Here is a 24,038-nt window from a genome sequence, read left to right as displayed (position 1 = left end):
CTGTAAATGATTGCTTATGGTTTTTTTCTGTCAGCTTTTAGTTTGGATGCTGAGCAGCCTGATTACGATTTGGATTCTGAAGATGAAATATTTGTGAATAAACTGAAAAAGAAAATGGACATCTGCCCATTGCAGTTTGAGGAGATGATTGACCGTCTAGAAAAAGGCAGTGGTCAGCAGGTACAACTTTATTTGTGTATACTGTATGTGTATATTAACATATATATGTCTTAATTATATGGAATAAATAGTATTGAGGTGGGCTAAACCAGAAGACATTAGAGTTAAAAGCATGAGTTCACATCTCTGCCTGCTATTTGCCTATGTACTCTTGAGCAATGTTTAAATTTTTTGTTCCTTAGTTTCCCCAGCTGTAAGTAGAAATAAAAAGTATTAAACTAGCATTTGACTATTTGATGAACAAGCAGAAAGTGGCTAATACAAAGTCTCAAGTCATGAAATACAGCATGCTGGGTGACATGAAATTTGGTATTATGGGATTGTTGTAAAGATTAAGCAACGAGGACTAGAGATGTGGCTCATTTGGCAGAATACCTGCTTAATATGGCACTCTGGGTTTGATCCCCACACCATATAAACTGAGTGTGGTAGTGCAGACCTGTAATCCCAGCAGTGGGGTGGTGGCAGGAGGATCAGAAGTTCAAGGTCACCTTCAGCTACATAGCAAGTTCAAGGCCAGCCAGGGAAATGTAAGACCCTGTTCAAAGAATTAGGGGAAGGGAGGCATACTGTTACTGCTACTGTAGCCTTGATTATTGTTATTCAAATTTAGAAGTGATGTTTTTGAGCCCTATACATGTATTTTATGAAAGTGACATAATGCTTTTACATTTAGCCAGTCAGTCTGCAGGAAGCCAAACTACTGCTAAAAGAAGATGATGAGTTAATTAGAGAAGTCTATGAATACTGGATTAAAAAGAGGAAAAACTGTCGGGGGCCATCCCTTATCCCATCAGTGAAACAAGAAAAGCGAGATGGTTCTAGCACAAATGATCCTTATGTGGCTTTTAGAAGACGAACTGAAAAAATGCAAACTCGAAAAGTAAGTGAATTTTTAAATTTATTTGAAAATATTTATTATAGTAATAGTTATTAATGTCTTAATTTTGTGATTTAATCTGTGCTTTAATATAACATTCCTTGATGGGTGTGGAGGTGCCTTTAATCCTGGTACTCCAGCAGCAGAGACAGGTGAATCTCCATGAGTTTGAGGCCAGGTTGGTCCTCATAGTGAGTTCCAGGTCAGCCAGGATATTAAGCTACATCTCAAGGCCCTGTCTCAAAAAAGACATTAAAATTGTGCTAGAAAGAACTGGAGGGATGGCTCAGAAGTTGAGTACTTACTGAGGACTGAAGTTGAGATGCCAGCACCTACATTAGGTAGGGTTGCAAATGCCTATAACTCCAGCTCTAAGGAATCCGATAACCCACTTCTGACCTGTGGACACTGCACACGTGTGTACATATACAAATTAATTAGTTAATGTTTTAATTACACTAGAAAACACTGATTTAAAATAAGTTGACCTTTAGAGTTTTTAATGGTGATATTAATGATACATAACGAATAGTGATCCATGTTCCCTTCCAGTGTCTATAAAATCTAGCCCTGCATATGCACACACATCCTTCTGTGTCAGTACCTGCTCATTACACAGTTAGGTAGAAATGCTTCTTGATGGTAAGCAAGCAACTTTATATTTTAGAATCGCAAAAATGATGAAGCCTCTTATGAAAAGATGCTAAAGCTGCGTCGAGATCTCAGTCGAGCTGTCACCATCCTAGAGATGATCAAGAGAAGAGAGAAGAGCAAGAGGGAGCTGTTGCACTTGACACTGGAAATCATGGAGAAGAGGTACAGCGATTCCAGTATCAGGAACCGCAATGCCAATAGTGTTTTGTGTATTGAATTAATTTATTTCCTAAATTATTATCTGTAATTATAGAAATATTTTCCTTAAGAGCGACTAAGTGTATGTGATGTGATATTGTATTTTGTGTGTGTTAGTTATATGTATGTGTGTATATATATTTTATATATGTGTGTGTATATATTTTATATATATATGTATATTTTATATATGTATAAATATATATACATTCCTGTCTTTAGGGCTCACTAACAATATATCAGGTATTTATTCTTATTTAAGTTTTGTGCAGAGCTGTGAGAGACAGAATATATTATGATTTGTAAAGTTTTTGTTTTATTCATTCGAGAGTACTGACTGTGTGTGTGTTTTGAATACTGGTTGTTTATTTAAAGTGTTTGGTGGGTTTGTGGGGGATTTTCAGTGCTAGAGATCAAACCCAAGGCCTTGTTGCACACTCTAGGCAAACTTTGCCACTGAGCCACTTCCCAGACACAGATTCTCATAAATCATAACATTCAAATAATCACTTGGTAATGTCGACAATAAAGCTCATAAGGATAAGTACTTAAATTTCTTAGGCCAGTGGTGGCACACAGCCTTAATCCCAGTACTGAAGAGACTGAGCCAAGAGGATCATGTTCCAGGCCAGCCTGAGCTATACAGTAAGACCCTACCTCAAAAAGAAACAGATGTTTTGATTAGCCTCCAATCTCCAAGCTCAAACATTCTCATTAGATCAGACAAGTTGAGACTTTTGATCCCTAGATAGGTAGGTTCTACATCTCTGACCAATCCTGAAGAGATTATAGAAAACAGATCTTTGACCTTCATCAACTCTAAGATTAAGGGGAAATTGAGGCAAGAGAGAAAGACGGGAAAAATTAAGGGGATGTAGGAAGGAGAAGGAGCCTTTCACCAGCTGAGAATCAAGAATTGCAGCACAATTAACATTTACTATGGAGATTGCCTATGTAGAAACAATATTCTTTTCAAATAAAGGTATTTTCAGATAAGTACGGTAAAATAGTAGTGAACCTGCTTGAAGCCTGAGTGTGTATGACCTTCAAATTTGGCCTTACTCCTTTCCCAGATGTAAACCTCAAATTCTCTGAGAATCTCACAATGTTATAAACGTTTGTTGCAACAAAAGCACCCTAACTTACAGCTTACATATATATATATAACCTTGTAACTCTTGTGATCTGAGATTAGACTTTGCCACCTGCATTCCCCTGGTACACTCAAGAACTAACCTATGATTTTACCTAAATTCTTTAGCAACTTTTTAAAGATAGTAAGTTCAAAACCCTCCCAAAGCCTAAGTTGTGGCTATTGTAAAGGCAGTGAACTGTGACTCTCTCCTGTGAAGCTCATACAACACTTGAGTGTCTTCTTTCCCTCAATACCTCTCTTTTCAGGCACGTCTGTGCTTCATCTATGTTAAAAATCCCTTAGGGTTGAGGCTGGATAGATGACTCAGCAGTTAGGAGCGGTGGCTGCTTTTCCAGAGGCCCTAGGTTCAGTTCCCAGCATCTACATGGAGGCTAACTGCCATAACTCTAGTTCCAAGAGATCCAACACCTTCTTCTGGCCTCCACAGGCATTGCATACACCTGATACATTTACATACATGCAGGCAAAATATTCAGATACCTAAAAATAAATATTTAATCTCTTGGGCCCAGTGAGATGGCTCAGTACTGGCAGAAGCAAGCCAGATGATCTGAGTTCAGTCCGAGGAACTCATGTGATGGAAAGAGAGAACTGATTCAACAAAGTTCTTTGACCACCACATGAACATTGTTGCATGCCACCTTCACACACCCTTACACATACACAGTAATAAATGAAAGAATAAATACCTCTTGAATGAACTCTGACTCTGCTTTACCAGCAAAAAAAAGAGGGGGGGTTTTCAAACTCTCACCAGCTTTATTTAGGCATAAATGACAAAATTTGAACATTTTTGTACATTGATCAAAAGATAAAAACTTTAGAAATAGAAAATGCTTGTTTAGTACAGTATAGTTATTTAACAACATATTATATACTTCAAATTTCCTTTAAAAACAAGTAGATCTTGGGGGCTAGAGAGATGGCTCAGAGGTTAAGAGCATTGGCTGTTCTTGCAAAAGACCCAAGTTTGATTCCCAGCACCCACATGTCTCCAACAATCATCCATAACTCCAGTTCCAGGGCTTCTGACACCCTCTTCTGACCTCCGCAGGCATTGCACAACATGGGTGCATTTATGTACATGCATACAAAACACACTTACACCCAAAATTTTTTAAAAAGCAAAAAAAATCCCCAAAAAATAGATCTTAAGATTTTGAGGGTAGAATGCTTACCGGGCATGTATGAAACCCTGGGCTTGATCTCCTGCACCAGGTAAACCACGTGTGTTGGTACGTGCCTAGAGGCAGAGAAAAGAGGATCCAGCGTTCAAGGTCAACATCATTGAGTGCATAGCAAGTTCAAAGCCAGCCTGGGATTCATGTCTTTAAAACAAAAGAGTAGAACCTTATGTGGTCTTATCACACAACAGGCACACTAGGTACCTGTGAGGTGATAGATATTTACCTAGTTGGATTTATGAAAGTATCGTACCATGCTCTGTTTGCAGCTTACACTTTGATTTTTATGCTTCCAGGTATAATTTGGGTGACTACAGCGGAGAGATCATGTCTGAGGTGATGGCACAGAGACAGCCAATGAAGCCTACTTACGCCATCCCCATCATCCCCGTGACCAACAGCAATCAGTTCAAACACCAGGAAGTCGTGGACGTGAAGGAGTTCAAGGTTAATAAGGTGATTCAAGTTTTTGGAACAGTAGCATCTGATAAACAGGAAAACTAGACAAATCTACCATGAAATATACTGTAAAACTTGAATAATTATGCACATCATAAAGAAAAAGAAACTTGCAATTAAAACTTTATTTTTATATCTGTTATGTCCTTACAAGGGAAGGTTTTCGTCACTGTATTTGATAAAAGGAGTACTTCCTGGTCAGGGGGTGTGAAATGTTGATTTAACTCCTATTAAATGTGGCAGCTTAGAGAGGAGGATGAGACTTTGCTGATGTACTAACTTTATCTCGTCTTTTGTGACTGTGACACAAGAAGGAGATGACTCAGGGATCTTTTGAATAATTTGTGACATAGGTGGTGGTATAAAATGGAAATATTTTGACAGATTAGTAGCCAAACATTATACAGTTTGTAAAGAACAAAATTGGTGAAAGAAAAATAAAATAGAGAAAAGTCAGCAGTTGCACCCCTTCTTGAGAATTGTGGGTCTGAGGAGCGTATTTTACATATTTTTATGCAATGTGCATCAGTTAGACTCACAATCTAGTTCAGTTTAGGGAGTGTATTCGTGTGCTGTCAGTTTCGTTACCTGTCCTGTATTATTTAATGCCCTGTTTCTGCAGTTTTTTTTTTTAATTTGGTGACAGACTTTCAGACTTGAATGTACAACTTTCCAGAGCTAGGGTCATGATTTCTGCAGCCTAGACTGTCTTCCTGTCACTTGGTGCACGACCAGAGATTGTTCTATGAGAAGAACTCATACAATTTACTAGTCCTAAATATGCTCTTAAAATTCAGTGGGATTTTTCCTCATTTTAATTTTTAGTATCTTAATTCTGTGGCCCCCCTGGCACTCTGTGTGGCCTCATAGACCACTTCAGTGTTTCCCTTTAGTTTTCATATTTCAAGATTGAAATCTTTTAATTATCTAATTTTGGTTTTATTCTGTATGTTCCAGACATGTGAGCCTTCACTCTTAAATCTGGTCTACTTTAAATGCCTCCAAATTAAGTCGGCTGTTAATGATCCTATTCCTGTTACCTTGAGCTTTTTTTTGTTTATGTTTTTTTTTGTTTTGAGTAGAGCAAACAGATTTATTGAGGGAACTGAGAGTTTCCAAGGGTAGGAGGGCTCTGGGGGAAATACTTAGCATTTTTAAGAGTCGGATCCCAAGCTAAATAATGTTTTGCAGTGCCATAGCTACCTTTTTAATTGGAGTTTGTTTTATCAAGACAGCTGTAGAAATTGTAAGCAGTACACGTTGTAGTTTAGTAATTAACTTTCCCCCAAAACTCTAGTGCCGTAAGCTTAGCAGACTCAGTGTGTTTGCATAGCTGAGGACTCGCACAGTCGCTGCTGCTTTACTGTCTCCCTGGCTCAGCAGGTCTGTACTCAGCCTTTGCTCTCACCTGGTGTCCGTGTTTCTTCGGGTCTGTTACTCTCTCTGGATTTAGCCTGGTGTTAGCTCTGTTCAGTGGGTTTGTCTTTATTCTCTGAACTGCTCAAGTTGCAATCCAGACAGCCTCGTCATGCAACTCCTGTTTTTCTAAACACTTGCCGTCACAACTTTACATTTACAACATTATTCCTCACTTCATTAACAGTTATCTGTAGTTTTCTTTGCATGTATCTAAAATTGTTTTCATTATTACTTTTCCTGTTCTTTTTTTTTTAATTGCTTGAGAGTAAGGACTGTTTTTTGTTTTGTTTTCCTCCTAGAATTTTCATAGGAAATTTTTAAAAACTAGCAGACCAGTAATAAATATGAATTAGAGTTAAGTTGGAGAACTTCTGCTTTCTCCTTTACTCGACTGAAATAAGGCAGTGTTTAGAACAAGGCATGCCCATGCTTCACCAAGGCCTCCTCCTCTGGACTAGGATTGTAAAACTTATGTCTCTTACAAGTACAAATGGCCTTCCTTATAGCAATAAGCTTCTAGATTCCCCCCCAGATCTGTGAGTGTTTAGAGCCTGGCTTCTAGAGTGTGACCAATCTGTGTCTCTATTGCAGCAAGATAAAGCCGATCTTATTCGGCCGAAACGCAAGTATGAAAAGAAGCCCAAAGTCTTACCATCGTCTGCTGCTGCTCAGCAGGCGTGTCCCGCTGCACTGCCAGTCTTTAATGCTAAAGATTTAAACCAGTACGATTTCCCCAGCTCGGATGAAGAACCGCACTCCCAGGTAACAGCATCCCCTGAATGTAGAAATACAGGCACATAGGAAGGCACATGTCTGACCTCTTGCTTATCTCATTTAGGTTTTATCTGGCTCTTCAGAAGCTGAGGAAGAGAATGACCCCGATGGCCCCTTTGCTTTCCGTAGGAAAGCAGGCTGTCAGTACTATGCTGTAAGTGTCAAGACTTCCTTTACAAGTAACAAACGACAAACTAGCTGACAAATAGAGTAATTTGGTTTTTTTTTTTTTTAAAGCCTCACTTAGACCAAACTGGTAACTGGCCTTGGACTAGTCCTAAAGATGGAGGATTAGGGGATGTGCGATACAGATACTGCTTAACTGCTCTCACTGTACCCCAAAGGTGTATCGGATTTGCACGAAGAAGGGTTGGGCGTGGTGGAAGGTAATGTATTCCGTTTTCCTTTCATTGGCTTTTTTTTTTTTTTTTTTTTTTTGGTCGCTTTGAGACAGGGTCTCCCTGTAGCCCCAGCTGTCCTAGAACTCACTATGTAGACCAGGCTGGCCTTGAACTCACAGAGATCCACCTGCCTCTGTCTCCCGAGTGCTGGGATTGAAGACATGCACCACCATGCCCGGCTTCATTAGCATATTTTTAGACATTAGGAAAATTAAGTTTGTAAATTGAGGCACGCTTCATAGCAGCCAAGTGGTTCCTGTTTGTTCTTAACTGAATTGTTGACATTCTGCTCGCTTCTTTCCTAGTGCATGATTCCAGTAGATCCCAGTGGATTTTCTTTTCTCCCCAGGATTCATTAAAAACCTCAGCTAACTTGTCACAGAATTCTCAGAAAAGACGAACGCTAAAGACAAGTGTGTGCTTACACCCTACAAGAAAGTTGTTGAATTCTGGGGGAAAGAATTGAATACATGAAGAAGTGTTACATTAAATAATAAAATGGGCTGCTTAACTTTTCAATGTGCATGACCTAATCTTGATGCTTCAGTTGATCGGGATCCAGTTGTTCTTCCTTCTAAAATAGAATGCCTTCATACATGTGAGAGGAGGAGAGGAATTAGACAGCATAAAGTTTTTTTTGGGGGGTGGGGGTTAAATTTTGAAAAGAAATTATTAGACATTGAGATTTGAATGTAAAACAGCCAGAGTCAGTGAGATGGCTCAGTGGGTAAAGGTGCTTGCTGCCAAGCCTGACACCCTGCATTCGATCCCCGGGACCCTCCTCACATGAGGAGAGAACAGACTCTCACAGGATGTCTTCTAATTTTCATGGTCATGCTGTACATGTGTGTACATACAGTGTAAAGGAGCTAAATCTTTAATCAACATTACAGCTGTTAAATAATTGGTATACCTTTATTCAGCTTTGAGGGCCTTAGAGGAAGAAAGGAAAAATCATTTTTGTAATCATTGGCTAGCTGTCTTAAGTTCACATTCATGTCTCCTCACATAGGGTCTTGCTGGACAGAGCACATTCAGACTATGACAGCATGTTTCGCCATCTGGATTCGGACACACTCTCCTTACCACAACATTCTCCAGTCAATCAGTTTGCCAATACCTCAGAAACAAATACCTCGGACAGATCTTTCTCTAAAGACCTCAGTCAGATACTAGTGGACATCAAATCATGTAGATGGCGGCACTTTAGGCCTCGGACACCATCCCTACATGACAGTGACAGTGATGAACTCTCCGGTAGAAAATTACATAGGAGTATAAACCGAGCAGGAGCAGCGCAGCCCGGGACCCAGACCTGCAGTACCTCCACGCAGAGCAAGAGCAGCAGCCGCTCAGCACACTGCGGTACGTTCATCTGTGGCGCGCATTTCCCTGCCAGGGTTGGGCCTGTCCACCCTTTTGACTATGTGTCTGTTACATTCATAGTTAGATGTAGGCAAGACTTCTTTGAATTCTGTTCAATAATGTTGTTGCTGTATGAGTGTGTGTATATGTATCTTCATTTGAACACAGCCGCAAAGAGGTGGTTTGTTACTTTGTATTTCATGTTTGATTTGTTTCCTGGAAGCAGTCCATGAACCAAGAGATTCATAAACTTAATTTTCAAGTAATAAGAAAAATAAAATGGACACTTAAGTTGTTGTGTTTTGTGCTTGAACCCTTAATCTGGTCTACATAAATTTAGAGACCGGTAGTTGGGCATAATTACATGCTGACAAAATAATTCAGAAAGAAACTGAATTTTAGTATTTTGGAAATATTTTTAGCTAATACCAACTTCATTTTGCTACATTGGGAATATGACTAAAATACAGAAAGTATTACAATGCTCTTAGCTTTCTGTCTTAAATAATGTGAGTCTATAGTATTTGAATTGTATAAATTATAGAAATTGACTGTTAAAATTTTGTTGCTAAGCTGGTGAGATGGCTCAGCAGGTAAAGGTGCTTGCTGCCAAGCCTGCCAGCCTGAGTTTGATCCCCAGGACCCCATACAGTGGAAGAAGAGAACCAACTCCCATAGATCATCTTCAGACCTCCCACATATACTGTGGCTTGTTGTGTGCACACACGTGGACACACACGAATGTTTTAAAAAAATTTTAATTTTAATTATGTTGCTAAAGATCTTTTAAGATAATCTTAATACAGATTGTTTTAAAGGACTGTTTCCTTAATCACCTAATAAGGTTACAATTAAAGTGCTTCCTAAGTATGAAAATGTCCTATTATTTTTAAAGACCTTCAGAAAACATTCCATAAATTAACTTAATTGTTGGCTACAAAAAAAGTAATTCTATGAAATGCAAATATTCCAGATCATAAGGAAAATGACCGAACTTTAGAAATGGCAGACTTTTAGAAAATCTGCTGTTTCTGGGGCTTTTAACAGAGTATTTGTAATTCCACTAATTTTAGTGATTATATCACCATAAACCAGTTTTTCCCTGCTGTACGGTCTTAAAAATCAAAATGAAGACCTTTTCAGTATGAAGATTGGAAGATAGTGTGTTGAGATTTTAAATGTCTAAACTTAAGAGTAGTTTCCTCATAATAGTTTCCCCTGAGATAGTTTTAAGCTGTATAAAATTATTTTGAAACTTTTTGGAGAAAATAGTCATGTGCCATCAGTCCACCCCATCTCCACCCCCTAAGGTAGAGGTTGAACAGCACAACTACCCTCCACATTCTGTTAAGATCACTTTATGTAGATGAGTTTGCTGTACTACTTAAACATTGGCATGTCAAGATCAGTTTAAAGTTTCCTGGTTTGTTTGCTAAACATTGAAAGAAACATTAGCAAAAGTTAACTGTACAAAATCTTTAATAGCCTTGTAATTTTTGTTCTTAATCACTTTTTTTAAACAGTGGGGTTTTTAATGCTATATTATTTTCTTATATCCTGAGATAATAAATGCCCAACAGACATTGTATTCTTTAACATTTGTGAATTTTCTAGAGATCTAGAGCTTCCTTCTTGGTGCTCTGTAAGTTCCTGTCATGTAATGTGTGCATTTAACATAGTGAGTTCAGCTCACAGCCGTGGAGACAGAAAAGAAAGTCTAGCTCTCTGTAGGTTACACAGACAGCTAAACACACTTCCCCTGAAAGAATGCTTTCTCCAGAGAGCCTAGCCTGGGAGTTCTTTTCTCTGTCACCTTGCAGAGTCCCTAATTGGATTACTGCTTCATTTATGGGTCAAGATCTCACTTAAAAATAAATTTTGTGCTCCATGACCTCCAGATATAAGCCATATTTCTTCATCTGGTGTTTAAACCAAAAAAATCCTGGTTTGGTTGGTGCCAGAGGCAGCACTGGCTGTACTAAGATGATGGAAAGAGGAAAGTTTCCTACCGGATACTCTTCCAGAAGCATGTTCAGGCTTATTTTAACCATGCTGACTTGCTGTCAGATAGGAGTCACTTGACATAGGTCTATGCTGCTTAAACTAGTGGCTCACAACTTAACCACTTTTTGATTATTTGATTACTGATAACCAGAGAATTGAAATTGACACTTACAAGGGACAGAAGAGAGTACCCCTGGGCTGGCTCCCTTTTCTAAATAATGTGGGAAATCTTACTCATTTTAAACATGAAATTCTAAATTAAGACACCAGGAGTCCATTCATTTCAGTGAAGAGTGCCAAGTTTTATATCTTATTTCCACTGGTCAGACTCTTGTGCCTGCTTCCCTGTCTTGGCCATTTTGCAGGGCTTTGTAACCACAGAGGGTGTCAGGTGTTAGCAGTCGTTGGCTGCTTTGTCCCCTGCCTTCTGTGCAGAGATAGGTTGACTGATCAGTAAGGGGAAAGGGTATTTAGAATTTCTGGGGTTTAGTACTTAGGAATAAATTGTTTCTCTTTAATGATTATTAATATGTGATTTGGATAGTTTGCAAATCATTTTCCAATTTTTTAAATCTAGAATAACGCTTTTGCAAATTTAGTGTATGTTAGTGATTAAGTATCCATTTGTATACATTGGAGATTGGAGGGCTATCAAATTACAGAATTAGTGTCTTTATCATGATCAAAAAAAGACTCTTACAGAGGCCAGCAAGATGGCTCAGTGGTTAAAAGTGCTTGCCACTACCAAGCCTGACAACCTGTGTTCCAGGTTCCTGACAATCTGTCCTGTCCCCAAGACCCACATAGTAGAAGAGAGAACCAGCCTCCGAAAGTTGTCCTCTGACCTTCACAGACACGGGGCGGGGGGGGGGGGGAGTGAGAAAGAGAGAGAGAGAGAATGTGTATGATTCAGAAAGATTAAAACTTTTAAAACACAGTGATGTGTCTAATTCCCAGTGAAATTTCACCACCATTGTAAGTTCTTTTTCGAAGCTCAGGCCATCTGTAAAACTTAATGTCCATAAGCAAATAGAAGAGCTGTGGCTAGAATTAGTGTGTTTAACTTACTTAGTGCAACTTTGTAACCAAGTTTTAATCTGTGAAAAATAACTCTAGACTTGTGCAACTGAATATTGTGTTACATTTGTAAATCTGCAGGACTTTAATCTTTATTCAAAGGCTTCCAAATTCAGAATTTTTTCACTGGAAAGTGGAATTACCTCATGGCACCTGTAGTAAAGTGCACTGCGATTTCTACAGTGGTGTAGATTGTGCAAGGACAGTCGCAGCCAGAGCACTGTGGGCCACAAGAAATCCCATGTTCACGTCATCCTCAGCCAGGCGCGCTCAGGTCTGGGCATAGCTTGCTTGCCATCAAATGAATTACAGCAAACTTGTTTTCACATTGAAGTTGCCTTTTTCTTATGTTAAAATAATGTTCTACGTATGTACTGCTCAAGAAATACCTAATTGCGGGGGTTTTCTTTAAATAGTTTTGGGGCTTTTTATTTGTTTTTAATGAAGTATACCTTTCAGTAATCTGGACTCCATTTTAAATGGCTTATTTCCTGCTGAGCATGGGTCTCCCCATCTCACCCACTTTGGGGATTTCAGTTGGTCTATTCCAGCTACAGGACTGTGTCTGGACCTTAGTGGAGCACCATGCACTTACCTGGTTCTTAAAGTTGGCCACTCACTCAGGTCCTACCCCAAAGAATTGATTGGTTAGAGGATACTAAATCCAAGGCAGTTTCTAGCATCTGCCTCACTATCTCTGAGGGTCAAGTTTCTCTAAATTTGAGGACCTTGATTAGAAAGCTTATCCATATATTGAACCTAAAGCAGCCTCCTTAGATTTAACTTGCTTTGCATTTCATTCATGAAGACATGTTGAGAATGCACACTCTCCAGCATCATATGCCCTTTAAAGACTTTAGTTCGTGTCTTGCCTCCTTCCTCAGCTTCTAATCTTGGTCCACACTTGACTGCATGTGAGGACTTTTAAAGCACTTGATTGATAGTGGTGAATAGCTAAGATTTTTTTTTTAAATCATTTCTTGTAAATATGAAATCTTTTTTAAAGAAAACTCTGTTTGAAATTTAAAATATCACAAATGTAGTGGTAGTGGTGATTTTTTTCTTTTTTTTTTTCCTTCCATTTTTGCATGTCTGTGATCTGGGGTATCTCCAACTCTAGTGTGAGGTTACAGGAGGTAGGCAGTCACCTCATCTGGGGAGGTGCACAGCTAAAACCTTTCTGCTTTCATCTCTCAGTTCATTCATAGAAATATTCATACTTTCCGGTGTAGCATTTGGTTAGGCAGTGGAGTTAATAATGGGACAGTGACCTTAAATGCCTCTCTGAACTCTGATTAAAAATAACAAAATCTATTTCCATTGTAATTACCCACATTTGCTACTTTACTTGGTAGGTAATGGTTTGATCCACATCCTTTTGGATTGGAATTTTATTTCTGAGAGGGAATCTGGGCACCTTATAGCTAAGAAAGAACTTTGATCACCTAGTTTAACTTTCTCAGTTAAACGAAAATGCTGAGTCACAGGTTAAATGCACTTGCAGGGATACTGGGCTGCTTATGATAGGTTTTTATAACTTTCACTACCTGCATATTTGTTGCTCTGTTACAGGTCATTTGTCTGAAATGCACAGGCAAAATTTTATAACTAGACTTTATAGATAGTACAGCAATAGCTTAAGAAATAGGCCATTGAAATAGATCGTTTTAGTGATCTAAAATGTTAAGTGATTAATCAGTGAAGTTTTGTACTTTTACTTTCACATCTGTGTTAGAAGGAGCTAGTAAGTGTTAAGGAGTGAGATTGAAATACCCTCGGAGACTTGAATTATGGTGTTAAGTATTTCCAAAATATTTGGAAATTATTCAAAATTAATTTCAAATTAATTACCACAATTTTTAATTGAAACATACTCTCAAAGATACACAAACTTTGAAGGGAAGAAGCATTATTGTTTAAGCTTTTACATTTATATTCATGAAGCTTTTTATATATATATTTATTGGGCTTTTATATTTATATATATAAGCATTTATATTTGTGTGTTTTTGTTGATATAAATGGAGTTTTGTGGACAGATCTTCAATGAATACTAAATTGCTGCTTTTCTAAGTATATAATGACCTGACCTACCAAAAATGTACCTTTTTTTTTAATACTGAATATTCCCTACTGAAAAAGTCAAAACTGAGACAACACATTTTCTTTTATGAAGTTAAAGTGTGTGACTCTCCAAAACATTGTTTAAAATACCTAATTAAGGATCTTAAGGTTTAACTGATTGCTTCTAGGGATTTTTGAAGGAAAAAAATATGTTAATTATGAACATTTTTCAGGGCAACATTAATTTTTGTAGGCCTTCATGGTTTCAATGCAACTCATTTCTATTCCATGGCAATGCATGTGTGACTTTTATGTCAGTATTTAGGGAACATCCTAATATCATAAAGTCTTCCCTTAGATTTAAACTGTAGATTACAAATATAGTAGGAAAAATTCTCCACAAATTAAATACTAATTAAATAGATCTGTAGCATACACACCAAGTAAGAAAATCAGGAGTAGAAATTTTCCAACAGCTTACTTTTTGCCCAGGTAGACTAGGGACATAGTACATAGTTCAGCAGAAGCACAAGAGCTTGTGTGTAGGCACTAATAACTTACAAAGCTTACTGATCCACTCAAACATTATAGGATTGTTGCCTAACATGTTTTAGTTTACCAGACAGAAAGGGTATCCTGGGAGATAGTGAAAGACTCTTAAATTAGCAAAGATTAGAAAACCTCCATGAGGGGATAGATAGTCTCGTTCAATTCCTAACAGCTAAGCAGCAACAAATTAGGTGACAGTGTTTTGAAAACAACAAACTTTAAATGGAGGAAATTTGCATAATTTATAGATCCCCTGGTACCCAGGGATGAATGATAACCTTTTTTACTTAAAATAATTCTTACTCAAACATGAAAGGTTTCTAAAGGAAGCCTTCAGAGTCAGATGTATTGTGATTTTATGTGCTTTGCCTTTTTTTTTTATTTTCTTTTTCTTTTTTCCTTTTTTTAATTGGCAAAAGAAGAGAAAAGAAACAGGTTTCCTTTTAAAAAACTGCACACACTTTTTGGGGGTAATAAATGAACATTTTTTTGTTTGTTTTTTTTAGAACTGAGCTCTCCATAGACAAACATAAGTAGCATAACACGGTGTCTTTCCTCAGACATCATTCTGTACATAGATCAGCATAACTCCGTTCTTATTGACTGGATTTTGTCCAGGTGGGTTAATTGCGTGGGGAAAATTCATTAACCTAAGTATTTGAACCTCTTTTCTTCCTGTTAAACTTAAAAGATAAGTTCTTTTTTAAAAAAAAAAAAAAAAAAAGGTAATAAACCATCAAACTTAACCTTTCATATAGAGGAAATCTTCATAGTAATTAAAATGAGAAACTATGTAGAAATTAGTATTTATGCATAGAGCTCTTAGGAATTGTCTAGATGCCTTGGCAAGGTAATCTGGGTAAAATAGAAACCAGATGGTTATTACCAGATTTCTTTTCAAGCTTGATGCAAAATGGACTTCCAAGTCTATGGATTTTAAAAAGCTGATTTTACATTTCTATACTGTCCAGCACAAATGTTGCAGCTTTAGAAAAATAATGGTTTCCTATGTTTAATTCAGGAAGATTAGTTTTCTTTTTCTTTAAATTCAAGCCATTCTTGTTAACTGTGGTAGCAAAAAGAAAAGTTACTCAGCTTTTCATTTGGAAGTGATCGTAGTAGGGTCACGAGTCTTTTCAAATGCCTTAATTTTGCACAAAAATCTTTTTTTCTAATGCTGGATTTGTTTTAGTGTTATAAGTATAGATGATGCATATCTGCATGTTTTTGTGAATGGTTTCCTTGTTTTATGTTCAGCATTTACAGCCGAACAATACCAGCAGCACCAACAGCAACTGGCACTAATGCAGAAACAGCAGCTTGCACAAATTCAGCAGCAGCAAGCAAATAGTAATTCCTCCACCACCACACCACAGGTGAGGGACTTGTGTGTCTTATGATTATCCCTCATTGTTCCCACCAGAGTTCATCTCTAATTACCAACTGTTGTCATAGAGCCTTGCATCTAACCAGCAGAAAAGTGGCTTTCGCCTGAATATACAGGGTTTAGAAAGAAGATTACAGGTGAGTATGGAGGCTGTTACCTCTGCTGCCTATTTTACAGAGTATAGTACAAAGCATAGGTTAGCTTAGAGCTGCTTCAGTCTGACCTGTAGTCTGTGACATGTTGTCCTTAGTGTCAGCCCTCATCCATTTCAAAACCACACCTAAACAACCTCTTTTACTATTAAAGCAGGTTGCTCTTAAAGCATGGGAAGATATTTGCTGTGTAGGTATATTTTGGGCTTAAAGGCTGAGATTTGAGTCTTCTAAGAAGCATCTTTTTTTATATTTATTTTTATTTTATGTGTATGAGTGTATTGCCTGCATGTATGTAAGTGCACCCATGTTGTGCAATGCCCACAGAGATCAGAAGAGGGTGTTTGGAGCCCCTGGAACTGGAGTTAAGGACTGTTACTAGCTGGCATGTGGGTTCCTGGAATTTGAACTCAGGTCCTCTGCAAGAGCAGACAGTGCTTAAAACTGCTGAGCCATCTCTCCAACCCACTCAGAAACATCTTAAAGGGGAAAATTCATTTATGAAAATTCAAGTTGCCTCTCAATGTTTAGGTTAAATTATTATGTCATGTTTTATTGCCTCCATTTTTTGAAGGGATAGTTGTCTTGTCCCAAAGGTGCTTCGTATGTGTTTGTCGTGTGTGTGTGTGTGTGTGTGTGTGTGTGTGTGTGTGTGTGTACACATGCGTGTATGTATAGGTTAGATGAAAATGTTTAGGTTAAATTACTATGTCATAGCCAGGCATGGTGGTGCACACCTTTAATACCAGCACTCAGGAGGCAGAAGCAGGAGGATCTCTGTGAGTTCAAGGCCAGCCTGGTCTTAATAGTGAGTTCTAGGACAGCTGGGGCTACAGGGAGACCCTGTCTCAAAAAGACAAAAAAAAACATTATGTCATGTTCTATTGCCTCCATTTTTTTTTTTGAAGGGATAGCTGTCTTGCCCCAAAGGTGCCTTGTATGTGTTGGCTGTGTGTGTGTGTGTGTGTGTGTGTGTGTATGCGCGTATACATGCACATGCATGTATGTATAGGTTAGATGAAAGAAGCTTATGTGGTCATTTTGTGTATTTGCAGATCACTGAAATGTAAAATGTATTTCCAGCCTTGTTTGCTAGAATACTTCGCTGTCTTTGCATTCTATACCAAAGGACTTATTTTAGTAATTGACTTGTGCATGTTCTGTGTTATCACAATTGAAAATGAAAATTCATAACCTAGATATTAGACAGTTACACTTTAATCTTCAAATTTATGTCTGTGAAGGTAGTGGGAGGGATTTCAGTTGCTTGCCAGTTTTTACTGCTATTTAGGCTGATTTTAGTGTACCTGTGTAACTTTAATATTGGTTTGAAGCTGTTACACTGATTATATTTCTTCTGTGTTTTCCTTTCAGGGTTTTGTTTCTAAGACTTTGGATTCTGCTAGTGCACAATTCGCTGCTTCTGCTTTGATGACATCAGAACAGCTGATGGGATTCAAGATGAAGGACGATCCGGTGCTTGGGATTGGGGTGAACGGTGTCCTTCCAGCCTCAGGTGAGAAGAGCCTTTTGCACTGTTGCGGCTACATTGACATAGAACCATGTGCATGTGTGGGGGTATATGTTGTGATATACAAAGTGCACATTGTTTAGGTGCTCTTTCTTTTTCTCTCCAGGAGTATATAAGGGCTTACACCTTGGCAGTACTACACCAACAGCACTTGTACATACGAGTCCATCGACAGCAGGTTCAACTTTGTTACCACCTTCAAATATTACACAGACTTCAAGTTCCCACAGTGCACTGAGTCACCAAGTACCTGCTGCCAGTTCTGCGACAGCTCAGGTTCTGTTTGGGAACAGCATTCGATTAACTGTTCCTTCGTCAGTTCCCACTGTAAACTCTATCACCCCCATAAATGCACGGCATATACCTAGGACTTTAAGCGCTGTTCCGTCATCTGCCTTAAAGCTGGCTGCCGCAGCAAACTGTCAAGTTTCCAAGGTCCCCTCGTCACCCTCTGTAGATTCAGTTCCAAGGTGAGTGGATAGTTATTTTAAGCTTACAATGTTTAAAGAGTAAGATGCCAATCTTCTGGCATGCCCTTCCCGAAGTTCTCTCCTCCTTCCTTTCCTTCTGTGTAGTAAAAATATATAGATAAGAATGCTTTCCTTACTTTTTCAAGAACTGAGCAGGTGATTATTGTAATTTGCCGTTAATTGAATTCAGTATCAGTTGAGAATGAGCCAGTTCACTAATAGGAGACGGCGGAGCCTTCCTCATGCGGCCTTGTGTGTCAGTAGATTCAGTCTCACGCTTCCTCTGCCTTTACATGGAAGGTGTTCTCTTTGGAATGTTTCATGTGTTCATGATTTTGTCCCTAGCCTCCTGTGTGCCTAGAATTGATAAACTCTCCCATTGCTAGCGCAGAACCTGTGCTTAATACTGTAAATAACGTAGAGACTTAGAGATTCTCATCAGGCAACTTTCTTTTTTTTTTTTAATATTTTATTTATTATTTTCATTTTATGTGTATGAGTGTATTGCCTGCATGTAAGTGAATGCACCTGTGTTGTGCAATGCCGCGGAGGTCAGAAGAGAGCTTCGGATTCCCCTGGAACTGGAGTTAAGGATGGTTCACAGCCACCATGTGGGTGCTGGGAATCGAACCTGGGTCCTCTGCAAGAGCAGTCAGTGCCCTTAACCTAACCGCTGAGCCATCTCTCCAGTCCCACCAGGCAACTTTCTATCAAGCCATTATTTTCTTTGCTCACTCACCTTCTTGAATTTCAACAGTTTAGCGTTTTTGTTGAGACTCTATTGCACTATAAATATTAACTATAATTACTTTTCATAATAGCTAGAAATAAACTTAAACTATGAAAGTTAATGTTAAAACAGTGCAGATAATAAGTGAAAATCATTCTATAAGTATCTTAAAGCACTGTATGTTGTCAGATTCATTGTATAGACAGTGGCTATAATTTCAGTACAAAGAAATCTTTTCATACCAAGGGAATTCTGGGTATATTCTACAAAATAATATCGGATTCGGCCTCGGATATTTGGTTGGACAAAGAAAAAGGACATTATAGGAAGGTAAAGTGGGCAAAATGGAAATGCAGAGTTGCAGACATACACTCCCTTAGTGGAGACAATGAATGATGGGGGCAAGCTGTGGAACACCTTGAATGTCAGACCACCACTTAGACTTCTTCAGTCAAGTGTGGTCCAGGCAGAAGAGCAGAGTTTTGTGGCAGCACTGGTGCCTTTCCCACACCTCCCTGCCTGTTTCACTTACCTGCTCAGTTCATGTTTGTTGATCTAATTGTGGCTAGTCAGTCAACTGTAGTTTCCCCTTCCCTCTGCCCCCAACCTCCACCTCCCTCATTTCTCTCATCACTATCGTCATCATCGTGACTCTTATTGCTATGGAATTGTACGTATATGGGACTTTTTATATCCTGTCCATTTATTTAAAAGATGAGGAAACAGAGAGGCATGGTGGCGCACATCTTTAATCCCACCTGGGGAGGCAGAGGCAAGCAGATCTCTGTGAGATGGAGGCCAGCCTGGACTACATAGCCAGTTCCAGGTTAGCTGTGGCTATAGGGAGATCCTGTGTCAAAAAGAAAAATTAGGAAACAGATCCAGACTAGTCACTGTTTTGCAAAGCTACCACTAGAACCCTAGTGTTGTATTACTCACTCCGTATCTGTCTCACTCATCTACATGTATTAGGACCCATACTTAAAGTCCTGGGGTGAATGTCAGTCTTGTTTGTTCCCATTTTAAATTCTTAAGAAAGGTTCAGGATTGGGCTGGTGAGATGCCTCAAGAGCATCTGCTAGCAAGCCTGACCTCGCCCTGCCACACTGCACAGGTGTGCTCACAGGCACATATAAATACATAAAGGAGGTTTTGTTTTACCGTTCAGGGATTGCAGACATGGCTCATTCAGTAAGGTCTTGCCAGTGCAAGCGTGAGCAACTGAGCTCAGATCCCCAGAACCCATATTTTTTAAAAAGCTGGGCATGGTGGTGAATGCGTATAAGTCTGCACTGGGGGTGGGGCGGATCCCTCAAGCTCAGTGGCCAGCCAATGTAGCCAGCTCGATGAGCTCCAAGTTGAGTGAAAGACCGTCGCAGAAAAAAGGGGGAGAGTGACGGAAGAAAGATCCCCAACATCTGCCTCTGACCTGCATATGCACATGGACACACACAAGCATGTATATGCGCCACACATACCAAAACAGCAACAGTAATGATGATAAAAGGAAGGTCCAGGGATGGCTAGGTGGCTCAGTGAGTAAAAGCCCTTGCTACCAGGTCTGACAACCTGAGTTGGATCCCTGGTACCCACATGGTAGGGGAGAACTGACTCCTGCAGGTGTTCTCTGACTCACACACATGCACAGTGTCATGCTCACTCTAAAGAAAAGTTCAGCGCAGCAGGAAATGGAAACTGTGGCAGCAGAACTTGAGAAATTGTGTTTTAGCATGTGGGTTGCTGGTGCTCTGCAGTTTTATTGGTAATGTGGTTAACCATGGAACTTGCCACTGGTGCCAGCCTGATTCTGATTGTGTTTTTGTCACAATGTATAAAAACTCATCTTCCTCTCTTTGCTCCTTTGTCACAAATACGTTGTTTCTTCCTGTCGTTAACAGATATTAAAGTTTATGGAAAGATCATCTTCATTAGGTCAGTTTAGACATGACATTTACGTAACCGATTGAACTTTCTTTTAACAGGGAAAATCATGAATCTGAAAAGCCAGCGTTGAACAACATAGTGGACAATACAGTAGCAATGGAGGTGACGTAGCTTCCTGGGAGTGGAACTGCGATCTGGGGACATGATTAGGTGCTATGCATCGGTAGCATTTGAAGGCAGGGAGGATGAAATGCACACGCCTTTCCGTGGCAGCTGTGGGGACTCGGCAGCACTGCGCATCTCTCATGCTTCAACTTTTCTTTTCTTACTGTTAATAGGAAAAAATCAACATCTGTAAATTAAGAATACAGCAATTATCTGTACAGTACTGCATATTTGTAATCCCCTTGTATATATGTTACTTGAACACAGAAATGTTCATTTGTGATGCTTTGCACTTGGGGGTGGGGGGAGGGGGGAATAAGCCGCAACAAAGAGTGTGAGATGTGAGATTGTATAGCCGGTGTCATCACATCATGTGCATGGTGCGGAACCTGCTGTCTATCTATTTATTGTGCCGTGTTTACAGGTTTTGTACACTGTACCCTCATTGGTTCCTGTGCTGTAGTAAATGTGTTAGGTAGCTGTGGACTCCTTGGTATTTTGTAAATGGTATAACATAACTTGGTTCCCCTCTGGGTCCTTGAATTTTCTGTGTATCATGTGAAAAAAAAAAAAATGGTGACATACATACAGAATTTAAAAAAAAAAAAAAAAAAGGCATCAATTTTTTTAAACGGGGAATGTACTGTTAAATGGGGATCATTTTACTACCATTAGGACACGTGTCAAGCTAAAAATGAAGTCTCTTGAACCTGCCCGTCCCCACCTGTCCGCCAGCTGTGGGCAGTCTCTGGTACTTACAGCACCCACATTACGTTGCTGCTCTACAAACAGCCCAGTAGTCCCTGTAGTCCCATTCCCTTCCACGCCAAAAAGTGTTCAATCAAGTATGCAAACGGAGTCCTTAAACTGGAGTTTATGTTGTCTTGCCCTTTTTTTAGCACAAAAAAAAAAAAAATGTACTTTTTTATTGTTGAATTGTTTAAAAGACTTCATTCTTTACTTGTTCTTACAGAAAGGATATAAGGGAGAAGAACGCAGAAATTGCTGTACGTGTATCTTCATTCCAGTTTCTAAAACAGCCAGCCAGCTTTTTTCCTTTTAAGATTCTCCAGAAGGCTGCAAGGCCAGAACCACAGATATCGGGTGCCTTCCTTTGGAAACATTGACCTCTCTTCTGTGAAGAGAGTGGTACTTAGCAGACTACTACTATGCTTTGTCAGTACCGAAGTCTGATGCCCAGTCCAATGGCATACATTACCCTAAGGTTTTTAATCCCACCTGGAAAAATTGTGATAGAATTCTCACAAAATAAACCCAGGGCATTACATGTTGACAAACTAACTCGCAGTGGTCTTTGGCTTTTATTTTAAACCCAAGAGCTTTTGTGTGGCTTTCTTGGGTTTCAGTAAAGGGGGATGGGAGAACTTCAGGTTCACAGTTTCCATGATGATTTATTAAATGTACTCTGCCTCCAACAGTGGAAGAAATCCCTGTCCTCAGAGAGTGGGATTCATTGCAGGACAGTAAATAAGCTCTGAAATGTCTCATGATACCTAATAGGACGAAAAAAGCAAGGAGGGAAGGTGGCTGGGAAAGGTGCACAGTGGCTGCCCTGGATCAGACACCTGCCGAGATGGGACCCAAGATGGTAGGAGCCAGGGTGGGAGCAGTAGTGTGTGGTACTGAGGAGGAAGCAGAGGAAGGATCGGACCCTGACCACAGTGGTCCACATGGGGAAAACTGACACAATTGGTCTGTTTCTGGTTTTAGAGGGACCTGGTAAAAGTAGCTTACTGAATAAAGATGTAAGAGGGAAGAAGCTATGACTTCAAAGGGATCCATACAAGCAAAAGGACAGAAGGTCGATTCCCCAGAACCCCTGTAAAAGCCCAGTGGTCACATGTGCTTGTCCCAGGGCTGAAGAGGCGTAGGCAGGCTGATCCCTGGGCTCACTGGCCAGCCAGCCCAGCCTACTCAGAAAGCTCCAGGCTAGTAAGAGATGACAAAGCAAGGTGGAAGACACCTAATGTCCTCTGGCCTCCACACACACATAGACAAAACTTAGCCTCTGCGTAATTTGCTTGAGCAGGTGACCACAGTTGCTGGCACTGGGAGGAGGGTCTGGTGGTTTGAGAGACTTTTAAGTGTCTGAGTTGAGATGACAGGAACTGTGGAGTTGGAAGAGGTTGAGCTGGAGGTCAGAACTAGACAGGCAAGTTCTGGGTGTGGGTGAGGGAACCAAGGGAGTAGGGTATTAAGAGTTGAATGCAGCGGTTATGAGTTAATGCTAGAGAGGTGGCCATGTAACATGGAGAGACAGTTCCCATTTACTTTTTAAGGGGAATGCAGAAGTTTTCTTTCAGTTTTACCAGCTAGTCAGTATGACCAAAAATTTAAACTGTAAACTGCTGATTTAAATATGCCCAAGAATAACTTGCTCTTAGGGTTCTAACATTTCAGAAGTGGATCCCACGTATTGAGGTCACAGTCCCCCAAAGCATGCCCACAGGTAAATTTATAAGTACATTGGGGAACAAGAAAATGAGTCTTGGTTAAGGAGTCTGGAGTAAACTGCACTGGGCTGCTGATTGACAGGTAAGTAGTCCTGGTCCATGAAGCATTTGAAATCCAGGGAAAATACAAACGTAGCAGACACATTTTTTTAAAAAGGAAATTTCTTCAAAACTGGATTGGAGGGGGCCCTAAGCCATTTTCCATGTACTTTGCTACCAGTGTCATAGCCTGAAATAAAGGATTTGACACAAAACAGCAAGTCACACAGGAAGGAAGGCCTTAGGGAAAGTGTGTCTCAGAGCTCCCACTTGCTAAGCATTCGTGATGCAACCAACCTTGCAGATAATCTCATCCAAGCACCACAGTAGCCCGTTAAGGAGCTATCAGGAGCCAGCATGGCGACCCATGCCTTTAATCCCAGCACCTGGGAGACAGGCAGGCAAATCTCTGTGAGTTCCAGGCCTGGTCTACATATCAAGTTAGAGGCCAGTTGGGGCTACAGGGAGACCCTGTCTCAAAAAGATAAAAAAAAAACAAGAAGCTGTCAGGATTATCACCATGCTTTCAGTGAGAGTCCCTCCAGGTTACACACTGGCTGACAGTTTCCAAAGTCTCCACCGACTTTGTGGATATGTCCACTACCATTTTGTGGATAAGCATATACACAGCTTCCTATGTAACAATCCTTCCCATGGTGAACCTCAGGAAGATACCACCCTCGAGTGGTGTGCTCCAGTCCACTTCATGAACAGAAATCCCAAACATCGTGACCTTCTACCTAGATTCAAGTTTTATTCTTAAAGGATTGTGTAAACTTTTCTAAACTCCAAGTTTACAATTTTTTTTTTTTTTTTTGGTCTAAAAATAACGGGAATAAGCC

General features: G+C 39.7%; 1 protein-coding gene across 5 annotated transcripts in view; it reads left to right on the top strand.

Moving 5' to 3' along the window:
• Epc1 (enhancer of polycomb homolog 1) overlaps positions 1 to 21,985 on the top strand; it is a 93,946-nt gene extending 71,961 nt beyond the window's left edge. For 3 of the 5 annotated variants that reach the window (XM_017802586.2, XM_008850550.3, XM_029554769.1), the window contains exons 3-15: positions 35 to 180; positions 857 to 1,063; positions 1,728 to 1,876; positions 4,549 to 4,708; positions 6,722 to 6,892; positions 6,969 to 7,058; positions 7,142 to 7,290; positions 8,318 to 8,670; positions 15,622 to 15,740; positions 15,820 to 15,888; positions 17,278 to 17,419; positions 17,541 to 17,904; positions 20,617 to 21,985. In XM_017802586.2, the coding sequence (XP_017658075.1) occupies positions 35 to 180; positions 857 to 1,063; positions 1,728 to 1,876; positions 4,549 to 4,708; positions 6,722 to 6,892; positions 6,969 to 7,058; positions 7,142 to 7,290; positions 8,318 to 8,670; positions 15,622 to 15,740; positions 15,820 to 15,888; positions 17,278 to 17,419; positions 17,541 to 17,904; positions 20,617 to 20,689 (2,192 nt within the window). In that variant the 3' untranslated portion in view covers positions 20,690 to 21,985. The remainder of the gene's footprint in view (positions 1 to 34; positions 181 to 856; positions 1,064 to 1,727; positions 1,877 to 4,548; positions 4,709 to 6,721; positions 6,893 to 6,968; positions 7,059 to 7,141; positions 7,291 to 8,317; positions 8,671 to 15,621; positions 15,741 to 15,819; positions 15,889 to 17,277; positions 17,420 to 17,540; positions 17,905 to 20,616) is intronic. The other 2 variants (XM_008850547.2, XM_008850546.2) reach the window with 1 other exon arrangement.
• Positions 21,986 to 24,038: the final 2,053 nt, after the last annotated feature.

This window comes from Nannospalax galili, unplaced genomic scaffold (assembly GCF_000622305.1).
Source record: "Nannospalax galili isolate Female #2095 unplaced genomic scaffold, S.galili_v1.0 scaffold43, whole genome shotgun sequence".
NCBI classification, from domain to species: domain Eukaryota; kingdom Metazoa; phylum Chordata; class Mammalia; order Rodentia; family Spalacidae; genus Nannospalax; species Nannospalax galili.
This window is presented reverse-complemented; position numbering and strand designations above follow the sequence as displayed.